The following is a 26,324-nucleotide window of genomic DNA, read 5'->3' as shown; positions in this document are numbered from 1 at the left end:
AGCTTGGCAGTGGCCATCCACGCAAGTAGATAGTTGGTTACTAGTCATGCTCACCTAGAATGCTGTACAGTAATTGCAGCATAGCCATTATACAACATGGCTGCTTTCACGTATGGTCTTGCCTTTTATTGGGTAAGAAATGTCTGTGACAACTGCAGTAGGAGATGGTGACTGGGTGTATGGAACAGGTCTTGCACCTCAGCTGATCACAAGGGAAAGACCAATGTGGTGCAAGACTGGAAGCATGAGAGCAAGACTAGAATACGGATTGAACCCAGATGAAGAATAGTCTAAAGATGAAGAACAATGCTTTGCCTTTCTACCGTATGCAGGCGACATGACAACAAAAATTGGGAGACTGCTAAAACAACACAAAATTGACACAGTCTACCGACCACTATCCAACATACGTGCCTTACTGGGGACAGTGAGAGACAGATTTGGCCTCAAGAATGTGGGCGTATATAATATTCCATGTGGTTGCAGCAAATCCTACATCGGTCACACAATTCGAACAGTCAAAGACCACTGCAAAGAACAACAATGTCACACGTGCCTAGGCCAGCCCAACAAATCGCACTGGCAGAACACTGCTTGGAAACAGGACACACCACAAAATACAAAGAGACCAAGATTCTGGCCCCTACTAGCTTTAGTGGGACAGAATCTTCAAAGGAGGCCATTTAAATTCATGTAACAGACAATCTCATAAACCGATACACAGGTTTCCAACTGAGCAAGGCATGGAAACCCTTACTTAGCTCCATCAAGGAGTTACGCTTCAAGTGAACACAAGACCCTTCCATGACGGCCGCTGCGGACACTCCACAGGCTTTTGCATCTTCCACCACCCGGCGCGACGCAATCAGAGGTCGGCGCAGGGAATCAAAGCCCGACTGACGGACATAAATAATGCTGATAATGAGCACACAAACCACTCCATTAGAACCACATGATGATGGCGGAAAGGTTATTTGCCGAAATATCGTGGGACTTCAACGATCGCATCCGGCTGAACACCCAAGAGCCCTGGAAACATACCCTTAGCTGGCATCAATTCATATTTCCGACGCCTCAACCTATAGATAATGCCATAAGTGAGGCACTCTAAATGGTGAACAAAATGCTTGAAACACACAACAGTAATTATAACTGACATCAGAGGCATCTCTACACAGGTAGATCTATCACAGCATTCATGATTACTGTGAGGGGCACGTGACTGAGTGACCTGCGGGAAACCAGAAAGTGATTAAACCTATCATGAAAGATTGGTCACAGAGGTCCAGTTGTGGACAAGTGATAGACTGCCTGCACAGTTTGATGGATGGGGACACTGACAGGATTGTAGTGCACACTGGCACTCTTCTAGCAGTAGTTTCTGCAATCTCAAGAGCCTATCTTGAGAATAGTGCCCTGTAGTGTGCTGAAACATATGAACAAACAATGCGAAAGAAACAAGCTCATGAATGAAGCAGCACACCAAACTGCCTACGTTCTGTTTAAAGATAGATTTTCAGTAACTAGAAATGCTATATCTAATCCATGGAACATAATCACAGCTATAAAAACGACCTGCAGACACCTTGGACTACAAATAATTGAGAAACTTAGTTACAGTGATCACTTACCATTAGTAATGGATATGGGTAATAAAACAATGCACAAGATAATGGGCACAGGAACCATACTCTCAAGCTACCACCAACTGCCATAAGTCATAATAACAGTCATAATTGATTTTGGAGCCAGCATGTGAAAACACAAACTCTGCTTCCAGTGACAGCACAGCAGCATGTGGAGCACAAAGACGTGTGATAGCAAACTTATCAGGCATGTTTCAAACTACTCCAGTCAAGTCATTATATGGTTCTTGGAATATACTGGACAAATCTAGCATTAGCTACAATGCTGCTGTATACTAGCAAAGGGCATTAACTATAAGAGAAGCCCAGAAGATAACTGGTATTAGGACCACCAACAAATTCCAGTTAAAAACTTGGGAGGGTTGATGGCTGGCAGAGTCAATGGAACAACACTGATAAGGACCAACAAATTTACACTCTCTTCCCAAACTTCAGAAGAGCTTGAAAATACGCCATGTCAATTCCGCACATGGCACGATACATCTTTTGACACGCTCCTTATGCCACTCATTGTACATCACTCAAGCTCAGGCGAGAGACATCTGTGAATGTGACGAATCTCCAGACCACACTGTCTTCCACTGTGCGTTACTTAACACCCCTAGACAGATCAATATTCCACACACACCTGATTTGTGTGCAGCTGTAAGATAACTAAAAAATAGTGGAAAATCACTGACCTTGTAAACAAAGTCTCAGACAAAATTGTTATTAAATACGAAGATGTGAAATAAGGAGTGTAGGATCTTCCGGTAGTAACTGCAAGTGAAACTGGATTGTTCTGTGATGATCATATTCATGTGGTGCTCATATCCCAACAGTTAGGTGTCAACACCTTACCAACACACACAATTACAACACTACCTAAATGACAAGAAAACAAAATTATGTTCCCTCCTTTGCCCAAAGACCAAATACTCAGGTTTAGATAACAATAGACTAAAGTGGTAGTTAAAATAACACAGCTATAGCATATTTTATTGCAAAATTACTTTTTAACTTTTATAATGTAGCGTAATGTTTCTTAGTGTAAAAGGGGAGAAAGGTTCTAGAGCTTCACAGCCTGTGCCACATCAGCTGCATCTCAGAAATGTAACAGTAATGGAATGTAAGCAACTAGCTGAGGGCTGTAGACTATATATATTCCAAGGCCGCAACCACCAGCAACACACACACACACACACACACACACACACACACACACACACACACACACACACATTGTGTGTTTGGCCACTGACACCAGACTGTGCACAGCAACTGCTGCACCTGATGGGAGAAGGAATCCAAGGGTGACGGGATGAGGAGGAGATGGGGTGGGGAGAGTTAGCAGGGTAGAGGTGTGGGAAGGTGTGGTGCTGCTTGTGGGAACTTGCAGGGATGTTGTGGGGCAGGGTAAGGCTGTTAGATGCAGTCAGGAGGTTTGAGGGAAGAGGAGTGGAAAAGGAGATACTTAGAGAGGAAAAAAAGTGGACGCGTTGGAGGACTAGAAAGTTGTGTAATGCTGGAGTGGGATCAGGAAAGGGGACAGGTGGGTGAAGGACTGGGACTAACCAAGGCTGAGGACAGGAAGGTTACGGGAATGTAGGATATACCCATGGTCTAGGGGTAGCGTCTTTGATTCGTAATCAAAACATCCTCGATCTTGGGTTTGAAACCTGCCACTGCTTAAATTTTGATTAATAATCAGCAATGAAGGCCTACGGCTTCCGGCATAAGGAATCACCCTCACTCTGCCATCGGTCTTGTCAAAGAGGGCGGAGAGGCAGACAGAGGTACATGCCCCTAAAGGCATAAGAATCAGCAATGATTAATGGCATGAGGATGCAGAAGGCAATGGAAACCACTGCATTAAAGACACAACTTGTATGCACAGGACATGTGGCCTGTGACTGAGAAAGTGTCGTGATGATCTCACGATTGGCAAAAGATTCCAGAATAGTACCCCATTCAGACCTTTGGGAGGGCACTGCCAAAGGGGAGGTGACCGCAATAAAGAGATTCAATAACCAACAAAAGGATAACATTCTACGAATTGTGGCGCAGAATGTCGAAAGATAGAAAATGTGAAAAGGCAAAAGCAAAGGTTCAATTTAGAGACAGTATGGGTCAGAGAAGAGAAATGGGAAGAAGACAAGGATTTCTGGTCAGATGAGTAACAGGTAGAGTGAGACTTTTACTCTGCAGCGGAGTGTGCACTGATATGAAACTTCCTGGCAGATTAAAACTGTGTGCCGGACCAAGACTTGAACTTGGAACCTTTGCCTTTCGTGGGTAAGTGCACTACCATCTGAGCTACTCAAGCACGACTCACGTCCCACCCTCGTAGCTTTACTTCTGCCAGTACCTCGTCTCCTACCTTCCAAATTTCACAGAAGCTCTCCTGCGAACCTAGAAGAACTAGCACTCCTGGAAGAAAGGATACTGCGGAGACATGGCTTAGCCACAGCCTGGGGGATGTTTCCAGAGTGAGCTTTTCACTCTACAGTGGCAGATTCAAACTGTGTACTGGACCAAGACTAACTCGGGACCTTTGCCTTAGTTCTGCAAGATTTGCTGGAGAGCTTCTGTGAAGTCTGGAAGGTAGGAGACGAGGTACTGGCAGAAGTAAAGCTGCGAGGGCAGGGCGGGAGCTGTGCTTGGGTAGCTCGGATGGTAGAGCAGTTCCCCGTGAAAGGCAAAGGTCCCGAATTTGTGTGTCTGTTGAGTATAGGCTAGTATCAACAGCTGCAGAAAATGGTATAATGGGAGTAGGATTCGTTATGAATAGGAAGGTAGGACAGAGAGTGTGTAACTGTGTAAGGTTCAGTGATTGGGTTGTTCTTATCACAACTGACAGCAAACCAATACCAGTAACGATAGTTCAGGTAGACATACTGACATCGCAAGCTGAAGATTGTGTGTGAGAGAGAGAGAGAGAGAGAATATGAAGATATTGAGAGGGTAATATAGTACATACAGGGAGATGCAAATCTAATAGTCAAGGGGACTGGACTGCTAATTTAGGGGAAGGAGCAGAAGAAATGGTTAAAGGGGAATGTGGGCTTGGAACAAGGAATGAGAGAGGAGAAAGATTAATTGAGTTCTGTAATACATTTCAGCTAGTAATAGCAAATAATCTGCTCAAGAACCGAAAGAGGGGAGGGATACATGGAAAAGGCTGGGTGACACGGGAAGATTTCAATTACATTACATCATGATCAGACAGAGATTCCTAAACCACATACTGGATTGTAAAACATACCCAGGAGCAAATATAGACTCAGATCACAATGTGATGAAGAGTAGGCTGAAGTTTAAGAGATTAGTCAGGAAGAATCAATACACAATGAAGTGGGATACTGAAATAATAAGGAATGATGAGATAAGCCTGAAGTTTTCTAAGGCTATAGATACAGCGAAAAGGAATAGCTCAGTAGGCAGTACAGTTGAAGAGGAGCGGACACCTCTAAAAAGGGCAATCACAAAAGTTTGAAAGAAAAACATAGGTACAAAGAAGGTAACTGTGAAGAAACCATAGATAACAGAAGTAGTATTTCAGTTGATCAATGAAAGAAGGAAGTACAAAATTTTTCATTGAAATTCAGGAATACAGAAATAAAAGTCACTGAGGAATGAAGTAAATAGGAAGTGCAGGGAAGCTAAGACAAAATGGCTGCATGAAAAATGTGAAGAACTCGAAAAAGAAATGACTGTCAGAAGGACTGACTCAGCATATAGGAAAGTAAAAACAACATTCAGTGAAATTAAAAGCAAGGGTAGTAATATTAAAAGTGGAAAGGGAATTTCGGGGCTGTTAAATGCTGAGGAGAGAGAGAGCACAGGTGGAATGAGTACAGGAAACGCCTCTATGAGGGAGAAGATTTGGCTGATGTGATAGATGACGAAACAGGAGATAGTTGTGGGATCTAATATTAGAATCAGAATTTAAAAGAGCTTTGGAGGATTACATAAGGCAGCGGGGATAGATAACATTCCATAAGAATTTTTAAAATCATGGGGGGAAGTGGCTACAAAACAATTATTCATGTTGGTGTGTAGAATGTATGAGCCTGGAAGCAAACTGTGTGACTATCAGAAAAATATCATCCAAACAATTCCGAAGACTGCAGGAGCTGACAAGTACGAGAATTACCGCACAATCAGCTTAAGAGTTGGTACATCCAAGTTGCTGACAAGAATAATATACAGAAGAATGGAAAAGAAAATTGAGGATGTGTTAGATGACAATCAGTTTGACTTTAAAAAAGGTAAAGGCACCAGAGAGGAAATTCTGAGGTTGCGGTGTTCATAGGATTTGTCAACCTGAAAAAAAGCGTTCGACAATGTAAAATGTTGCAAGATGATCGGACTTCTGAGAAAAATAGGAGTAAGCTATAGAGAGAGATGGATAATATTCAATATGTACAAGAGCCAAGAGGGAACAGTAAGTGTGGATGGCCAAGAACAAAGTGCTCAAGTTAAGAAGGGTGTAAGACACGGATGTAGTCTTTCACCCCTACTGTTCAATCCATATATTGAAGAAGCAATGATGGAAATGAAAGAACGGTTCAGGAGTGGGGTTACAATTCGAAATGAAAGGATATCAGTGATATGATTCACTGATGACATTGCTACCCTTTACTCAAATGAGTAAAGAATACCGACATAGTAAATCAAAGAAAGATGAAAGTAATGAGAAGTAGCGAAATGAGAACATCGAGAATCTAAACATCAAGACTGATTGTCATGAAGCAGAAGTTAAAGGATTCTGCTATCTAGGCAGCAAAATAACCAATGACAAACAGAGCAAGGACATCAAAAGCAGACTAGCACTGACAAAAAGGCTTTCCTGGCCAAAATAAGTCCACTAGTATCCATCACAGGCCTTAATTCGAGGACATACACTGCAAGTGCTACTCTGAGATGAAGAGGTTGACACAAGAAAGGAATTCGTGGTGGGCCACATCAAACCAGTCAGAAGACTGATATCTCTAAATAAATAAATAAAAATAAATTTACTGCAGTGAGAGTTCCAACCTACGCAATTCAGAAAAGCTAGTATTGGTAGGAATGATCCAAATGGTGTAGGCTGCGAAGCAGTCACCTCTTCTTATCCCTATCATCTCCCTGCACTCCAACCTACTAAATGCTTCTTAAAACTCTGTAAACCCAACCATCCAGTACACTCCATTATGGCCAATTTCTGTGCCTTCTCAGAGAGAATCTCTGTTCTCACCGACCAAGACCTTCAGCAGATTACCTGTAACCTAGCCTCCTCCTTATAGACATCAACCATATCCTCCACCCTGCTCATCACTAATGATGCCACCTCCTACACAAACATCCCTAATTCCAAGGCCTTGCCGCTATTGAATAGCAACTTTTCTATCCAGATGCAAATTATTGCAGTTCCTAGTTTCGTAACCATGTACAGAACCATTGCTAACATAGCGTCCATTATTTTTTTTAAATGTACATAACGTTCTGAAAAATATATTCACATGGGACAGTTAAGATTTGCAGCATTTTAAAAAGTTCAAGGTAGTGAGCCATGCTGCCACTCTTGGTCATTATACGTAGTGCTCTTTTCTGCACTTTGAATATAGCTTCAATATTTTTCCTGTTCACTCCCCAGAATATTATCCCAAACTAATAACAGAATGGATATACGCAAAGTATACTGATCTAATACATGAAATATCACATGCTGAAGTAAGAACTCTGAGGGCATAGCATGCTGTAGAGATTCTGTTACAAAGTATTTTTTACACAGTCTTCCCACCGAGCGAGGTGGCGCAGTGGCTAGCACACTGGACTCGCATTCGAGAGGACGACGGTTCAGTCCCGCGTCCGGCCATCCTGATGTGGGTTTCTTGTGATATCCCTAAATCGCTCTAGGAAAATGCCAGGATGGTTCCTTTGAAAGGGCACGGCCGACTTCCTTCCCCGTCCTTCCCTAATCCGATGAGACCGATGACCTCGGTGTCTGGTCTTCTCCCCGAAACAACCCAACCCGTGGTCTTCCCATGTCAACTGACTATCAACTTATGCCAAGAAATTGTGTGCTTTCCACCCATTGTACGGTTTCGTTACCTAACTTCAGGTTATTATAATATGGTTTTTTGTTAATGTAAAAGTTCATAGCACTTGTTTTCTTAATATTAAGCACGACTTTGTTGTTAGCTGCCCACTCATATACACTTTTTAGTGTTTCTTCAGCTTTCTATCTTAGATCTACATGTCATGTCTCAATGATTAGCACATTAGAGTCATCTGCAAACAATATTGTATGCCCATTCTTTATACTTTGTGGAGTTTGCAAACTACTTTGTAGACTTCTTCCTTTGTTGTGGGCAGTAATACCATTGAATGTGGTACACTTTTGTTTAGCTTTGTGATCTGAGGTACTTTTAGCAATTTTTGCTGTAATTTTATACCTATACTGCTGAAATAATTATTTACATAGTTTGCCAAATATTTTGGATCTTTTATTAGAATCCCTTCTTTTTTATTTTTATGTTTGACACATTCATCTTTCTGTTGCCGGTTTCCTGTTTTACAATCTTCCAGACTTCTTTGTTTTTGTTTTCAGTACTCGGCACCAGTTTGGAGTTGTGAGCCCTCTTAGCAGCACACAACACTTTCATGTATGTTTTCCTATACCTTTTATAAAAGAGTAAGAAAGATGGATTTGTTTGACTGTGTTTGATAGAGCTGAGATGATTTTTTTTTATACCTTTTGTCACCCATTTGTTTTGTTCAGCTGTTGAGAATGGACGTAACACTTTAAGAAAGATCTCTTCAAATTTTAGTTTGAATTTTGTCATGAAGTTCTTGAATTTATCATTTGCATCTACCTCATGTTGCATTTGTTTAGCAAACTCCTGCCTTTTTGGTTTGGAAAAATTTTGCCTATATACTTGTATTTTCTTTGTTCTTTCTGTAGGCGTTTTTGATTTTATAATTTGACCAGCATGGTCAGATAATCCTAGCTCACAAACATCTACACTAAAGTTTTCTTTATCTAAATCTGTTGAAACCTGATCAATAGCTGTCTTTGAATGGTTTGTTATTCTTGTTGCACTGTTAACCCTTGGCACTAAATTGAAACTTTGGGTGACACTTGTTAATGATTCCCAGGTAGGATCTGGATTCAGTTTATCTATATTTAGGTCTCCACATATGAGAATGTTGCTCTTTGGAGTGGATATCATGTCAAGTACTTGATTTAGTTTAGACAAAAACTTACTTATGTCTCCACCAGGAGACCCGTATAAACACAAAATAGTTAATTTTCTACGTCTGTTCTGGTCTCTAAATTCTATTGCTGCCAACTCAAAATGTTTGTCTTCACTGATTGCACATAAATGGATTATGGATAATTTTGTTTGACATAAATACAACAACCTCCACACTTCATAGAACTTCTACTGTATGCAAATGCTGAATTGTAAGATTTTAAGACTACTTGATTGATTACCACTTCATTGCACCAATGCTCTGTGATACAAACAACTGAGCTGTGTATAGTCTCCATCTCGACTTCTAGCTGTTGTACTTTATTTCTTAAACTTTCGATACTTTGGTGAACAATTGTGAAATTATTATTACTGTATTTAGCATTGTCACTTCTCACTGTCTTTTTGTCCTTGTCAATTACTTCAAGTACCTCATTATTTCATTTACATTCACGTTTTTTTTTTATTTTCAAACGGTATCCTTGGAACACCACCCCTTTCAGAACATACCAGTTTCCCTTATTTTTAATAATTTTACATATGTCCATGAGCGTTTTACTAAAGGTCACTGTGCCTAGTCTATTCAAATGCAAGCCATCCCCCCCCCCCCCCCCCAGACATTTGTCACTCTAATTTTTTAGGGCCAACGAAAATTGCACCAAGTTCGTCACACTGTTCCCTGACGGCGCAGTTTATATTGTTTATATAAGTGTTACTCACCGATCTTCTATGTAAGATTCCACTGATTACGATTCTAGAGCTTGTAAAAATTTTTTTCGCCAAATGAATTACATTTCTTGTATAGTTTATGATTTCTTCTTCGCTGCTGCTTCAAATAGAGTTCGTCCCAACATGGACTATCACACCTCTGAAGTTTGTCATCATATCGCTACTGTTCCAGTTAGTCTGTTTCGTGTACATAATATTTTTAAAATGCTTATTAATTTGTTGTGGTCGAATGCCAGGGCGAACATCGATGTCACAGTTCGGAATTACTACATTTTTCAATATGGAGTCACCAATTACGAGAAATTCATTTTTGTCTTCCTGTTTAGACGAATCACTTTCACGTTTCTTGTTCTTCTTATATGTCACTGTCTTCCAGCTATATTTGTTTACAGCTTCACCACACGATTTATTATCTGTGTCCTTTTTTCCGAAGTTTGCACACAACAATTGTCAAAGTTTATACTTTTGTTTGACAAAGGATTTCCACATACACAGTATCACGATTCACTTACTAGTTTAGCGTTTGCATCTTTTAGCTATTTAATTTCTTTTTTGAGAGCGCTAATATCAGTTAGTAACAATTTTATTATTTCATCTTTTGACTTAATTGTACTTAAAAGATAAGTTGTTTCACACTTCAGACAGTCAAAGCAAGTCCAGGGAGAGTCGTCACTTATGTATTTTAGGTTCACTTTTGCGCACTTTTCATGTAGCCAATATTTGCACTTAGCACATAAAATGCCTCTTATAACACATTTTTTGCACTGCTTGTACGATGAACTGATGGTTTTTTTTTTTTTTTTTTTTCCTTTTTGTAAGAGAACGGTTTGTCACTGCACTGTTCAGTTTGGCGCCTTCACTAAAGGTGGCCTCAAACCGGGAAAATTGATTATATTAATGGATTTCGCAGAAAATTGCTCCTTTATTGTACAAGACACAGTGCAGGGATTCCATTGAGAAAACAGTCAAGCTACAATACACCCATTTGTCATTTACTACAAAGGTAATGAAGACCTAAAGAGTGTCAGCTACTGCATAATCAGTGATTGCCTCCGACATGACAGTTGCAGTGCATGTGTTTTTAACGTACTTTATCAAATCCCGTAACTGCATTTTTAAAGAAATTAAGCATATTCATTATTTTAGCGATGGTTCTGCAACACAGTACAAAAATTTTAAGAGCTTCCTAAATCTTTGCCATCATCAAAAAGATTTTGGCATTACTGGAGAATGGATTTTTTTCGGAACAAGCCGTGGGAAATTACCATGTGACGGAACTGGGACCACAGTTAAGCGTTTAGCAACAAGACCAATTGACAACCAAATCTTAACACCGAACTAATATGTTTCAACATTGCAACGTTTTGAGGATGGATGCCTTTTCAGGCACTGTATGTCATTAAATGGCATGGGGAATCAATATTTCCAAAACTGCGTACATTAACTTGATCTTAGCTTTCCATTTCAGCAACAACTTGATATGCTTCAGACACTAAAATCAAGTTGCAGAGTCCCAAATAAAGAAAAAGAAATAAAATTAATAAGCATTCAGCTTCCCAAAAATTATGTAGCAGTCTCTAGTACCGTTAAATGGTTAAATTTAGCAATAGAATTGTCACAAACAGGTTTAAAATCACCGAATAAACAGCAAAATGAATATTTAAACAATGAAGACATAATCAACAAAATTCCAAATTTTAGGAGACATTTTTGCACCTTACCCAAAGAGACACCAAAATGAAAATAAGTGTTTCTAATAGAATGAAATGTGCTCTGTTGAATGGTCTTAATGAATGTAATGTGGTAGGTGTCCATTTTGAGATACATGACTTTGAACACAGGTATATTTTGATACATTCATGTTTTTTAACAAATTTACAGGATGGTAGCACAGTAATTAAACACACAAGCCAGGCCAAAATTTGTGATATACTAAACACCCAGACAGACAGTAGTTTGGCAAAAGACCAGGTCCATAGTGCACTTTCTCCACTACTTCTGTCTCGTTAAACTATGGGGCAAATTTCTCGCAACATAATTTGTTGCCCACTTTGAACTGAGATTATGCCAAATGCATTGCTTTCTGAACTCTACTTGCAACATTTGTGTTTAGAGCACACAAAGTTGTGCCACTATACCCAGAAGCAAGAGTCACTCTTTTACATTAGGAACAGTGGAATACCAAACTTGACGATTTCTTAACGACTTTTCGGTCTTGGTAAAAGTGGTCTTCATGAAAATGGCTCTAGCACCTCAACCAAGTTATAGGCGAGCCTGAAACTTTGCATAAGTTCATGTAGAGCACTCAGGTACATTCTGTACAAATTTCATAAAAATTGAAGATGATCGAGCTGGGAGCCCTAGGACACTTCACATGGAATGACCCATATACCAGTTATGCTAACTGCAAGAATGAGACCAAAGCATTAAATAGCTTATTCTACCAATCGAACTTTTCACGATTTGTTTTTGTAGGCACGAAATTACTGCTTGGGCTTGTTAGTTAGCCTATCCTTCTAACAACGTAAAGTAAAGAAAAATCCCTCATTTGAGCACACATTGTGATTCTTTAGCTGCAGGGTTTTATCAGAGTAAAGCAGATCATCTCCACCAAATTCCTTTGAGAATGGAGTGCCTGTTAAAGATTGAAAGTCAAAACTCTGAAAACACGAATCTCAGAAGTAGATTTCTTTGCTAGTCTGTCAACTCTGCTGGTTTATAATAAATCTTTAGTTTTTGCAGCAGTACCTGCTTGTCTGTGAACCATAACAGTGTGACTTCAGTTACTTTTGCAGCCAATCACTTTAGTTGTTTTGATTTCACTTAATCTAGTTTTCCCGCCTCATCAAATACTTCTCATACACTATGTATAATTCTTTAAATCAACTTCCATTTTTAGTCTCACTGAAGCTCTCAATAGTTTCGATATAAGGAAAGTGTATTATTTGCTCCACATGAATGTGAAGGGGTGTGTAAGTCTTATACTACACAAATACACATTACACATTTCAGAATTTGTCTATGGAAGCAAAAATAGTTGTACAGCTTTATAAAACACTCAAAATACCATCCAGTTAGAGCCCATTTGTTATTAATTTCCTCCACCACGAGCCACGGAACACATGCAACAACAGGACACGAATGCCACAAAATTATTTCTAAATCAAATATTTAAAATATTAGTCACATGAAATTTATTAGTGTAAAGAGTATCTACTGCGAGCATACCTGCAGAGAAATCTGCGATTGCTATCAAATCAATTTTTGGAAGTGGATATGCAATCTGGAAGTAGTCTTTGTAATATGGCAATACTTTTGTAGCAACCTCAAGAGCAAAGCGACCTTGCTCCTTCTTGCCAACTGGTGTGTATACTCGCACCAGTACTCCATCATTTGACTTGTCCTCTACAAAGTCATACTCTCCAACTACTACAGCTACTAAATATGTTGACATGATGGGAGTGGTATCGAATTTCACTACACGTAGGGCAGGGTTTGATGGGTCATTCGTTTCCGACACCACAGGCTGCAACAAAAACATTAATCTCAAACTTACCACCCAACAAAATAATCAATATTTACTAAAACCTAACGAGTTGGATTGTCTTTGTTGAATATACAGGATGTCTTAAAATATGTTCACACAATTTGAATTATTACATTTTTTTTTCCTACCTACATGGTTAAATTTCTTAAAAAGGTCATTTTACTTTTTCTTGACAGACACCGGATGACTCATCGATCTAGCTGTGAAACCCAGTCAGTGCCATGAGAATAAAGTCAAGATGTTAAATGCACATTTGTACAGCAGAGAGTGAAAACATTTTATCAAGCAGTAGTCAAAGTTTGATAATGTTGCTGGAGTTCAGATACAGTGGAAACTTTAGTATGGGATTGATTCATCTACAAAGTTAAGAATCACATGTCTCGGAGACAAAATTCAAGGTGCATAGAAGAGTGCACAATGCACAGAAACACTGATCGAGGTGACCTCACAAAGCTAAAAGTGATTAATCCTCACATGAAATACTGGAACTGTTAAGACTGTTCACAGCTGCAAGATTCATAGCAAAAGTCACAGGAGAGTCATGTCAGTGTGATATTGATGTGCAATATCAGGGTGGGTGATAGAGCAATGCACAGTGGCAAGGGGTAGTGATTGTACATTTGATGCTCCAGCTAACAGTGTCATCCTCCCACATCTGCTTGTAGGATGCGCTTTGGAATGCGTGTTTATTTCCATGTTTGTTTTGGTTTGCTGATGATACTCAGTCCATGTAGTGTTCATTATGGTTGAAAAAGCAAACACGACAAATATTACATCCCGAATTGACAGTGTTGAGTGTTATTAGAATACATATTTTTATGGGGAAAATCAGAAGCAGAAACTGTCTCTCAATTTGGCATTTACCCAGTATTATCAGCTCCCACTGTAGAAAATGGCTGGAGAGTGTGCTGGGAGACAGAGAGCACATTGGTGACACTGACACTGCAAAGTGTTCTCCATTCCCCTGTGCTCAGACCACATCACACTTACTTGCACACCACTGTAGTACTGAGCAAAGCATTCTCAAGAGAGTAAGGTTGCATTGCTTCATTCCAAGGCTAGTGCTACAAGTAATGGATCATGGCACAAATCAGAAGGTGCAATTTTGTGAATGTGTTCATGAGGTGAATCCAGGTGAACTATGCTTTGTGGGTTGTGTTTTTTCACTGAATAAAGCACAAATTTATGTAATGGGTCAATCGGCGTAATTGTGTGTACTAAGCTGAAGATAATTCCTGCACGACTGTTGCACAGCCGTAAATGTGCCTGGTGTGAATGTGTGATGCAGTTTGTTTCCTCCTACGGAATTTGGCCACTTCATTTTCAGAACCCTGTAAGTGGAGAAAAGCCTGCAACAATGCTTGCCAGTTACATTTTCTCTTCTATTCACCTTATGTGTGGTAATGGCAGATTTTATTTCCAAGCTAAACTGTCATAGGGATGTACGAGCAAACCAAGAATAAAATGTAGGAGGCCAGTGGATAGGATGCAAGAAACTAATCTAGTTTCCTGTACACTCTCCAGAGCTGAAATCACTCAACTTTTTCTACCACGGAACACAGTAAAAGGTGATGTGTAGGGTTATTACAATGCAGTCTGGATACATTTGGGATGAGACTCAATGGACTGCATAAAATCCCATTACACACTTTGGTTCAAGGGAATCTGTCCTGACTCTTACTCAGAAATAAAGTCTACGATGAGTGCCAACAGTTTTAACATTTTCTTCAACCACTATTTCGAATATCTATCTAAACTAGGAATTACCCTTATGATTATAAAATAAAATGTCTAAGAGTTCAAAGTGTGTGTATACATGTCTTGGTGCGACCTGTATATCAGAAGACATTTGCAAGAAATGCTGTAACACAGCAGAACGAAGTAAGGATTAATGTAATTAGGCATCAGCAGCACAAAGCTTTGCTAAATATGAGTATCAGATACACATTCTGTGTTTGTTATCATTTATAAATACACAGTAAATCAACAGTTCAAAATTTAACCTTCCTGAATTGCAATTTATTGCAGTCTTTTTTTTGTCCAAAAACATCTTTTTAACATTGATGTCTGGTTGTAGATTTTTAAAGATACTTTAAAATGAACAACATTAGAAAAACAAACACTTTTGCTCACTAAATAACGCAGAAAATGAGTGACATGTTCCTCTCAACTCAAGGTTTTGATGCTTGATTAGGGTGGTCTCCAAATGGTTTGCTATGATCACCATCTCCAGTGGGTAATCGTAGAGTAATTTGTATGGTTCATTACCACAATTATCTTTGTACAACTGACATTTTTGAAAAGCACATGGCTTTCAAAAGCTCACAAAACAAAAATCTGAAAACTGATTTATTTTCTGCACATAAAAAATGTTGCTGAAACATCTGTACAGAAATACCTTTAGTAAGTAGTTGTGAGCCATTATGGATTAACTTTTAGAGAACCACAACAAATATACAAGCATCAATATCCTTCTCCCTTTTATATTTCACTATCTGTTCAATAAATTTAACTTCTTTGGTACAGATTATAACAATTCATACAAATTATAAGCACATTTTTCAAAAAGTGTAGTATTTTTTATATAATAAAAACAATTACAAATGTTTTTCAGCTCAACTACAACTTTTAATTTTTGATAACATGGGTCATATGTGAAGCTAAGTTCAAACCAGCATCATGTGAGAGAAAAATTTTAATACAACATGTAAAATAGTAAATTAATAAGGTTTTTTCTAAAAGCACGCATAAAGAGCATACATGATCCATAAAAGAACAATAAACGAGTCCTTTCATTCAGGTATTGTACCTAAAGCAAACACGAGTTGTGCGCTTAGTAAAGAAAGGTAATGTCGAGAGTTTAAAAAACTACAGGTCATTTTTGCTATTGTCTATATTACCAAAAATAATTGAATTAATCATGAAATAAAGACTAATGATTTACAGGAATAGTACAACCTTTTCAATGAAGCACAGTTTCATTTCCAAAGTGGGAGAAGTACAACATCGGTCACTTTAAAAAAGTGGTACTTATTAAAGTCTTGACAACGATGACTGTGTTATGGGTTTATTCTTAAACCTGTCCAAGGCTTTTGACACTGCTGGCCATAAAATAAGCACTAAGTGTAAGAACAATGGGAAATGAGTCTTTCCAGTCTCACTTGGAAAACTTGCTGTAAATACGGGGTGGTCAGAAACAGTCAGAAAAGCTTGTAAGAAAGAGCACTTGCATGCTTTAAAATGCTGTAATGCAGAGACCTCCGTGGGTCCGTTAGTTACCACGTGTTTAAATGCTCTTTGCCAGTTAAAATGTGTCATGTTTCGAAAGATAAATTTAAGCTAAGCGAGCAAACATTAAGTTTGTTCAGTCTGAGAAAACCAAATGATAAACACTTATGGCGACACAGCCTTTGGTAGGCTGCTTGAATTTGTGCATGTGATGACCTGATTGGCTAACTTCAATCGTAAATTACTTGGAAATGGCGCAATGCATCAAATTTTCTTCTTAAAAATTATTTCTCAGCACAACTTCCCTTGCATCACCCTTACAAGCTTTTCAGAGTCTTTCTGACCATCCTGTACGTACACAACACACTGTTTGACAATACCTAAGGAAGAACTGCCAACTGCTACAGAACAACCGACAATTGCCACAGAAAGACCAATGATGACAATAGGCAATGTAGAGGGTGGGAGGTGTTACCTGCAGCAAAGCCTGTGCACTAACACACTGTATGCTTTCGACAGTTCATGCAGCAAGGTGTTTGACAAAGACTGTTGGGGAACATATTAGTGTGACATTCTGTGTCGTCATATTGTACAGTAAAAAGTCTCCAAGACATCATCTGAGTGTTTGCGATCGTGGACATGCGGGTGAATGGCTTGATGCTGAGCAAAGTGCCACTACTGTGGCCCCAATAATGGATGTGACCAAAAGTGTCATCTCACTATTTAAAAAAAAAAGCCATTGAAAGCGGAAATACTATGCAAGAGCATGCCACTGGTCATAAATGGACCACTACATCACAAGAAGATCAACACGTAGGCCTGGCAGGAAGACACCTCACTCCTAGGCAGATCTCTTCAGACTTTGCAACCGCTACCGGTACACATGTCTGCCAGAATCATTTTGTGGTGACTAAATCAGGCAGGTATTTATGCCTGGGAGTCAGTTAAATACATCCCACTTAAATCATACCATCGCTGAGAAAGAGTTCGTTGGATTAGGGTGCATGTTGACGTCAGCAACAGTGGTCCAGAGTGATATTCTCCAATGAATAGCACTGCATTGTGGCAAGTGATTCTGGCCATCAATAATGGTGGGGAAAGAGGGGAACACATTACATACAACATAATGTTCATGAACATCATCTGTATGGCCTAAGCATTATAGTGTGGGCAGGCATCATGCATAATGGCCGAACCCTGCTGCATGTATCTGTTGCGAGGTACTGTGACAGCACAGGAGTATTGCAGGGACATGAGTTTGGATTATGTCTGTCTGTTTAGGAGTAAGGTAAATCCCAACTTTCTATTTATGGATGACAATGCCCACTCACACAGAACCACTGAGTTGTCTGGCACACTGCAAAGTGAAGATACTGAACAAATGGAATGGCCTGCATACTCCCTGGACCTAAACCCTGTGGAGCCTGCCTGGGATGTTCTTGGCAGGCATGTTTCTCAATGAACACCCCCTCTCCAACCTGTGCAAGAACTGAAAACCTCCTTGAGAGAAGAGAGGGACAGTATCGTCCAAAGACTCCTGAACAGTTTGGTAACCAGCAATGAATACCTGGTCCAAAGTGTGCATTTGCGCATTAGTGCCCGAGAGTCCGATATCGACCTTTATATTGGGAGTCTCACCTTCGTCAAACGTAAGCATTACATGTGTCTGCTATCCTGCTGTCCCACATAGTAAACCATACCTTTTTCCATTATCAACTTGCCACTCTACCTCTTTTATGTATGTAATGTGTTTCATGTTGTGCATCATTAGCTATGATAATTCCTATCCAGCAATGTTTCTGTTCCTTAGCAACTGTCAAGCAGTGTATAATGACATGGAGAAAAAGAAAAGTTCTCTTTGCTGGTGACTGCAATATTACTGTCACTGATAAAACACTAGAATTCCTAGTAGAGAAACAAATGAAATGATTGTGCAGTATGCAATAAACTAACTTTGATTGATTGGTTGGTTGGTTTGTTTAAAGGAGGGAAAGAGGGGGGGGGGGGAGGCCAAAACTGCGAGGTCATCGGTCCCTTGTTCCCAGTAAAATAATTACACAAGGGAAAGAAGAAAAGAAAGGAGACATACAGCACAATAGCAGGAGAATGGAAGAACCGAAGAACGACAGAAGGACAACCAACACTACTACGGACAAAAAAAGGAAAAGAAAACTACGGAGAGAAGCAAGAAACAGATAGAAGGGATAAAAACAAGAGAGCAGATGACCACGGCTGGCTGACCACGAGAATAAAAAGGAAATGCCAGCCACTCTGCGACACATTAAAACATCCAGCCTAAAAGCATTAGAGTGGAGAACACAAGGGGACAAAGGACATGTGCGAAAACTTGTATGGAATGATGTAACCCACCGTCACTTATAAAACTTAAAACTAAACAAGCTGATGAGGCATTGTCAGCTAAAATTAATGGCAATGAGTACAGTAACTCAAGAGCCCATCGCAGGCAGATGAAGGACGGCTCACCAAGATATGGGCCACTGCCAGGTGCCACGCCGACAATGAGGTGGGTCATCATGGCACAGGAGGTAGCGGTGTGTCACCCAAGTGTGCCCAATGTGGAGCCGACAGAGAACCACAGAGTCCCTGCGAGAGGCCGGCGTGGAGGTCTTCCACACTTTCATAGTCTCCTTAATGGCACGCAGTTTGTTGTGCATACTGAGGTTATGCCATTCCGTCTCCCAAAGCCACAAACGTTGTGGTGTAGTACTGAACGCAGGTCAGTTGCAGAGAAGCCAATCTCCATAAGCGGTTTCTGCATAGCCTGTTTGGCCAGCCTGTCGGCAAGTTCGTTGCCTGGGATTCCAACGTGACCTGGGGTCCAGACAAACACCACTGAAGGACTGGACCGTTCCAGGGAACAGATGGATTCCTGGATGGTCGCTACCAAAGGATGATGAGGGTAGTACTGGTCGACAGCTTGTAGGCTGCTCAAGGAGTCAGCACGCAGAAGAAATTACTCCCCAGGGTATGGACAGATGTGCTCAAGAGCACGAGATAGCCACCAGCTCGGCAGTGAAAACACTGAAGCCATCAGGCAAGGAATGCTGTTCAATATGGCCTCCATGGACATACGCGAAGCTGGCATGATTATCAGCCATCAAGCCATCGGTGTAAACAACTTCATGGCCTTGGTACATGTCAAGAATCTAAAGAAAATGGCAGCGGAGAGCCGTGGGGTTAACTGGGTCCTTAGGGCCATGTGAAAGATCCAGGTGAAGCTGCAGCCTAGGTGTACACCATAGAGTTGTATGTGAATGGACCTCAAGTAGAGGTCGTAAAGGCAAGGACGCCACTTCGGAAAGAAGGGATAGGACACAAACTGCAAATGGCAGCCTGACCTGGGCTGCTGATGCGGGAGATGAACTGCTGTGGGTGAGAAAAGGAGACGGTAATTCAGATGCGCAGGAAAACTATGAATGTGTGCAACATAACTGCCCAGCAGTTCTACACGCCTAACCTGCAATGGAGGAACTCCGGCCTCCACTGGGACGCTGGTCACCGGACTCGTCCTAAAAGCTCCTGTCGCTAGGCGAATGCCAGAGTGGTGCACTGGGTCGAGTAAACGCAACGCTGAGGTCACCACCGAACCATAAACCACACTCCCATAATCAAGGCGGGATTGAACAAAAGCTCTATAGAGCAGCAGCAGCAGCATAGAGCAATCTGCATCCCAGTTGGTGTTGCTCAGGCAGCAGAGGGCACTGAGGTGCTGCCAATACTTCCGCTTAAGCTGACAAAGGTGAGGGAGCAAAGTGAATCGGGCATCGAAAACCCGTCCTAAGAATCCACTACAGTGAGTGAATCGTCATTAAGGTAAAGTTCTTGTTCCGGATGAACGGTACAATTCCGACAGAAGTGCGTAACACACGACTGCGGTTGAAAACTGGAAACTGTGGGCTAGAGCCCATGACTGTGCCTTTTGGATAACTCCCAGTAGGCGCCGCTCAGCAACTCCAGCACTATTGGAGCAGTACGAAATGCAGAAGTCCCCTGCCTATAGCCAAGGTGAGACGGACGGCCCTACAGCTGCTGCTAGACCATTAATGGCCACTAAAAATAGAGATACACTCAATACAGAGCCCTGCGGGACCCCAATCACCTGGATATAGGAACTATGGGAGGCACCAACTTGAACACAGAATGTACAAAGTAACAGGAAGTTTTGGATAAAAATCAGGCCTCCGAGACCCCACTCGTGTAATGTGGCAAGGATATGATGTCACCAGGTCGTGTCATGTGCTTTCTGTAAATCAAAAAAGACAGCAACCAGGTGGTGGTGTCTGGAAAAGGCTGTTCGGATGGCAGATTCTAGGGACACAAGATTATCAGTGATACAGTGGCCTTGGCAGAAGCCACCCTGACATGGAGCCAGTAGGCCACGTGACTCCAGGACCCAACCCAACTGCCAACACACCATACATTTCCGCAGCTTACAAAGAATGTTGGTGAGGCTGATGGGCTGACAGCTATCCACATCAAGCGGGTTTTTACTGGGTTTGAGCACCGGAATAATGGTGCTCTCCCGCCATTGCGATGGAAAGATGCCACCACACCAGATCCGGTTCAAGATGACGAGGAGATGCCGCTTGGAGTCAGACGAGAGATGTTTAATCATCTGACTGTGGATCTGATCTGGCCCAGGAGCAGTGTCGGGGCAATGTCCACGGGCACTGAGGAGCTTCCACTCTGTAAATGGGGCTTTATAGGATTCACTGTGGTGTGTAGTGAACTATAGGACTTTCCCTTCCAGCCACTATCTGAGAGTGCGAAAGGCTGCAGGGTAATTCTCCAACCTAGAGGCTCGAGCATAGAGCTCAGCACAGTGCTCGGCAATCGCAATTGCGTCGGTAGATAACAAGCCACTCATGTTAACACCAGGAACATCTGTTGGGGTCTGGTACCTGAAAACACATTTGATCCTTGTCCAGACTTGGGAAGGTGATGTATGGCACCCAACGGTCAAGATTTCTCTCTCCCTACACTCCTGCTTCTGTTTGATAAGTTGGAGAACGTGGGCACAGAGCCGTTTAAAGGCTATGAGGTGCACCAGTGATGGGTGCCACTTATGTCGCTGTACAGCTTGCCGACACTCCTTAATTGCTTCAGCGACTTCCAGCGACCACCAACGGACTGCTCTTCGCCGGGGCTACCCTAAAAAGCGAGTAATCGTGTTTTCTGCTGCAGAAAGGATTGTTGTAGTCACCTGCTCAACCATCCCATCGAAGTCCCCGTGTGGGGGGAGATTGAATGGTGACAGCAAAGGTCAAAGTTTTCCAGTCCACTTTGTTTAAAGCTTATCTGGGCAGGCGTCCGTGAGCTTGACACTGGGGCAGTGACAGGAAACTGGGGAAGTGGTCACTACCACACAGGTCGTCACATGCTCTCCAGTGGATTGATGGAAGGAGTCCTGGGCTGCAAATTGATAAATCAATGGCCGAGTAACTACCATGAGCCACACTGAAATGTGTGGCGGCCCCAATATTTAAGAGGCAGAGGTCGAACTGAGACAGTTAAGTTTTGACATCTCTGCCTCGGCCAGTAAGCACGGTGCCACCCCACAAGGGGTTATGGGTGTTAAAATCCCCCAAAAGTGGGAAAGGTTGGGGAGTTGATGAATCAGTGTAGCTAATACATACAGGGGTACTGCATCATCTGGAGGAAGATATACATTGCAGACATGTATTTCCTGCGTTGTCCTCATTCTGACAGCCACAGCTTCAAGAAGAGTTTGAAGGGGCACAGTTTCACTTCAGATTGAGTTTAGGACATAAATGCAAACTCCACCTGGCACTCAATTATAGTCGCTATGGTTCCTCTAATATCCCTTACAGAGGGCACGGGTCCGCATTGCCAGGAACTAGGTTTCCTGGAGAGCAATGCAGATAGCAACCGTAAAACTTAACAGGTGCCTTAGCTCAGCCAGGCGGTGGAAAAAACTGCCGCAATTCCACTGGAGGATGACGTCATCCTGAGACTGGGAAGGCATGGAACATTCAATGAAGCAGTTTACACCTCAGGGTCATCTGCTGCCACCGACTTATTGCCTGAGCAGTCTACATCCATTGTCTGAGGGTCCGGTGAGATCTAAGTCCTCAGCGTACACCAGAATCTCCACGTGATCTGCAGATGCAGGCAGGCAACGATGGTGGGGGTGACGCCGTAATTCCCTTGGTCTTGGGTGTCTTGTTTTTGGATTTCTCTCACTGCTCCATGGGTTTCCCTAGATGGGAGGACTTCACTGATCCAGTCTCCAGGACTGAGGACGAGTGTGAATCCCTATGACCAGCTGCTTTCGGGCTCTTCAGCCACTAGCGAATGTCTTCTTTCCCGCTAGCAGAAACCTGGAAAGGGAGTGACCCAAGGGGCCCCTTCCTAGCCGAAGAAGACTCATGCTTCTCCAGTGCAGAAGTGTTTCAATGCTGTTGCAGATATAGCTCACAGTGGAATGATTCCGCTGGTCTGCATTGGCCGCTTTTATACTGAGCGCGTGCCCTTGATTACATAAGAGTGCTGATAACGGACTTAGCCGCTGCGAGGGCCGGCGCGGGAACATTATCCCGTACGCTTGCTGTAGTCATACTAGCAGCACGAGTACCTGCTGGCAAGCCGGCCCAAGCGGGTTGCATCATGCAGCCACGTAGACGCTCAGCAGCCAATGCGGCACTATGTCTTCGATTTTTTTCAAATTGTTGCATCCTTGAGCCCTGTTCACCAGATGTACATCTAGCGATTGGCGGCTGACGCTACAGATCAGACTTTATTAATGATTATAGTAGAGGGTTACATCACCAGTTACATTCTCAGCAAGTACACCAAGTCCTTTCATCCATAAATGTATTTTTTCATCATTACTAACTTTACGAGAGGAACGGGTATACAATGCAAAAGGCATATTACTATATACATTCCACAATGCCAGGTCTAGTAAGCAATGACATCTCGGTCAGCAAATGATTCCAATCCAGGTAGAGAGGCATTCTCACATCGGACGATAGCGAGAGTAAACCATCCAGATCCAGGTTGGGGGGAGGGGGGGGGGGCAGGGGTGCTGCTCTCGAAGTAGGTGGTGCAGGAGCAACAGGAAGGGAAGTGCCCCTCACCATCATGGGGGCAGGTGTAGTCTTCCGGATCTGAGAGGTGACTGGGGTTGGCGGAGCTGATGGGGGCTAGAACTGTTGTAGCAGCGGCGCAAGACGATGTCACATGTACAGGATGTAGGTGCTCAAATTTCATCTTAGCCTCAGTGTAGGTCAGTCGGTCCAGGGTCTTGTACTCCATGATTTTCCTTTCTTTCTGGAGAATCTTGCAGTCAGGTGAACAAGGCCAATGGTACTCTCCACAGTTGACACAGATGGGAGGCAGGGCACATGGAGTATTGGGATGTGATTGGCGTCCACAATCTCAACATGTGACGCTGGAAATTCAGCGGGAAGATATATGGCCGAACTTCCAGAATTTAAAGCACCGCATTGGAGGAGGGATATAGCACTTTACATCACAGTGGTAGACCATCACCTTGACCTTCTCAGGTAATGTATCACCCTTAAAGGCCAAGATGAAGGTACCAGTGGCAACCTGATTATCCCTCAGACCCCGGTGGACACGCCAAATGAAATGTACACCTCGCCGCTCTAAATTGGCTTGCAGCTCATTGTCAGACTGCACAAAATGGTCTCTGTGAAATATGATACCTTGGGCCATATTTAAGCCCTTATGGGACGTGATGGTTACAGAAACATCCCCCAGCTAGTCACAAGTGAGTAACGCCCGTGACTGGACAGAGGATGCTGTTTTGATCAAAACTGACCCAGATCTCATTTTGGACAAGCATACCACCCTCAAACTTGTCCTTTAAACGCTCAACAAAAAATTGAGGCTTCATCTTCATGAAAGAATCCCCGTCAGCTCTCGAACATTTAAGGTACCAGGGCAAATAAGAACCGCTGCCATCCTTAGCCTGACATTCTTTCCATGGTGTGGCCAGGGAGGGGAATGATTTGGGGCCATACTTCAGTGAGTTGAACTGAGCCCGTGATCGCTTAGAGACTGCTGGTGTTTGACCATCAGCAAGAGATTATGTACTACGCTTCATCATGTGTCATCCGCCCTGATGCCGCCCACTCCGACCAGAGAATGAGCATGGGTGCCACCCAGCCGCAGCAAAGGCCACATGGCAGGATGATCACTGCCGGGAGTCCCGATGCCCCAGGGTGACGGCATCTACTCCTTGGCATATGTGGGGAGTTAACGGCACAGGTATCAGCAGAGGGATCCCTGTGTGGTCAGGGGGCTACAACCAACAGGCCCCACCACAACGGACTGGCTACCATGCAGGATATCAGGTGCAACCAAGCAAACAAGTCCATTATCATTGTCAGCATAGAAAACAATACTGCACAGTTGATGGAAAAATATGCACCCAGGAGGGTGACCTCGCCCAACAGTTGGAGAGTGAACAAAAGTCCAGATCCACGGCGATGAAGGATGCGATAGGTCTCAGCGCATGATGGCCATGATGCAGCATGTAAGGCGCCCTTCCCGAATTGGCTCGCTCTTCGGGAAAATTTTGAAAAATGGAGGTCGAATCCTACAGGGGACCATCACATAAAGGCCGAAACACGTGAGACTCCTTTTAGTCGCCTCTGATGACAGGCAGGGGTACCTCGGGCCTATTCTAACCCCCAGACCCACACGGGGCAAACTAATTTTAAATTTACAGAAAACAAACAATACGCATTTCAGCATAAAGAGGGAAAATGAATTTGCCACATTAAGCATAGATGATAAACATGTAGGTCGTGTAGCAAACACAATGTTCTTAGGTGTGAATATTGATTGTCAAATAACACAGAATGAACACACAAAGAAACTGCCAAAAAGAATCTTATCAGCATGTTATGCTCTTAGGGTTTTGTGATCTCTTAACACAAAATGACTTTGGTGATGTACTATCTCACTTTTCACTCCATTCTTAGCTGTAGGACTTTTTCTTGGAATCAAAGAAACAAAATATTTACAATTTTTAAACTGAGGAAAAGTGGGAAAAATAACTTTATATACTTAATGCACCAAGTGAGTGCATTATTAATCTCTAGTGCGTGTCAGGGAAAACATTATTAAGTATTTCACTAACAGTTCTATACATAATCATGGAACAATGGCCAGTCTGGAATTTTACTAAGGACAAACAAACAAAAAACCTAATACAGTATCTTCTACCAGGGAATAAAACTGTATAATAAATTTCCCAAGGAAATGAAAAATATTACTAAAATACATCTATTTAAAAAGGCACCAAAACATATTTTACACATAATGCATACTACACAATTAAAGACTACTTAGAGCACTTGAGATTAGAGATCAATAATGAAAGGAGAGAACTACAACACCTTGCCACATTACAATACATGATAGCAAAATAATGTTGTTACAAAAAAATAATTTATCAAGATCTGAAGTGCAGGATAGTTCTGTCTTGATATTCTCAAGAGTTCACCGAGTTCAATACCTCACTCATCATGGGGGCAGACTCCGAAGGGGTGGGGTCATGTGGACTGAGGACAAAGATATGCATTATACCTGATGCTTCCTCAAAAACTAAAATGATTGAGTAAAGCTGCAACCAGCAAGGTCAAGTTATCACCTCAATGTACATTGTACAACTATTGAACAATTTAATCTTGCTAGATTTAAGAAAGGTGTGATAGAAGCAGACCTTATTTTTTCACTACTGAGAAAAATCCTAAGAACTTCATTTCATAAATCCCCAAGACCTCTAAGCACGCAGTGCTCTATGGCCAAATGAGCAATGTCCAAGTCCTTGGACAACTTCTGCCAACGATTACTGGAATACTGCATACAAGTAACCAACAGTTACACTAAGGAGTACGATTGTGTGCTTTGGAAGAGACTTCAGAAATGAAGAGTTTA

The 26,324-nt window shown here is 42.0% G+C and overlaps 1 protein-coding gene across 4 annotated transcripts in view; it reads right to left on the bottom strand.

Moving 5' to 3' along the window:
• Positions 1-26,324, bottom strand: part of LOC126251358 (puromycin-sensitive aminopeptidase) — a 142,136-nt gene that overhangs the window by 111,663 nt on the left and 4,149 nt on the right. For all 4 annotated transcript variants that reach the window (XM_049951736.1, XM_049951734.1, XM_049951737.1 and 1 more), the window contains exon 4: positions 12,824-13,121. In XM_049951736.1, the coding sequence (XP_049807693.1) occupies positions 12,824-13,121 (298 nt within the window). The remainder of the gene's footprint in view (positions 1-12,823; positions 13,122-26,324) is intronic.

The sequence above is a fragment of the Schistocerca nitens genome, chromosome 4 (genome assembly GCF_023898315.1).
Source record: "Schistocerca nitens isolate TAMUIC-IGC-003100 chromosome 4, iqSchNite1.1, whole genome shotgun sequence".
Taxonomy (NCBI): domain Eukaryota; kingdom Metazoa; phylum Arthropoda; class Insecta; order Orthoptera; family Acrididae; genus Schistocerca; species Schistocerca nitens.
This window is presented reverse-complemented; position numbering and strand designations above follow the sequence as displayed.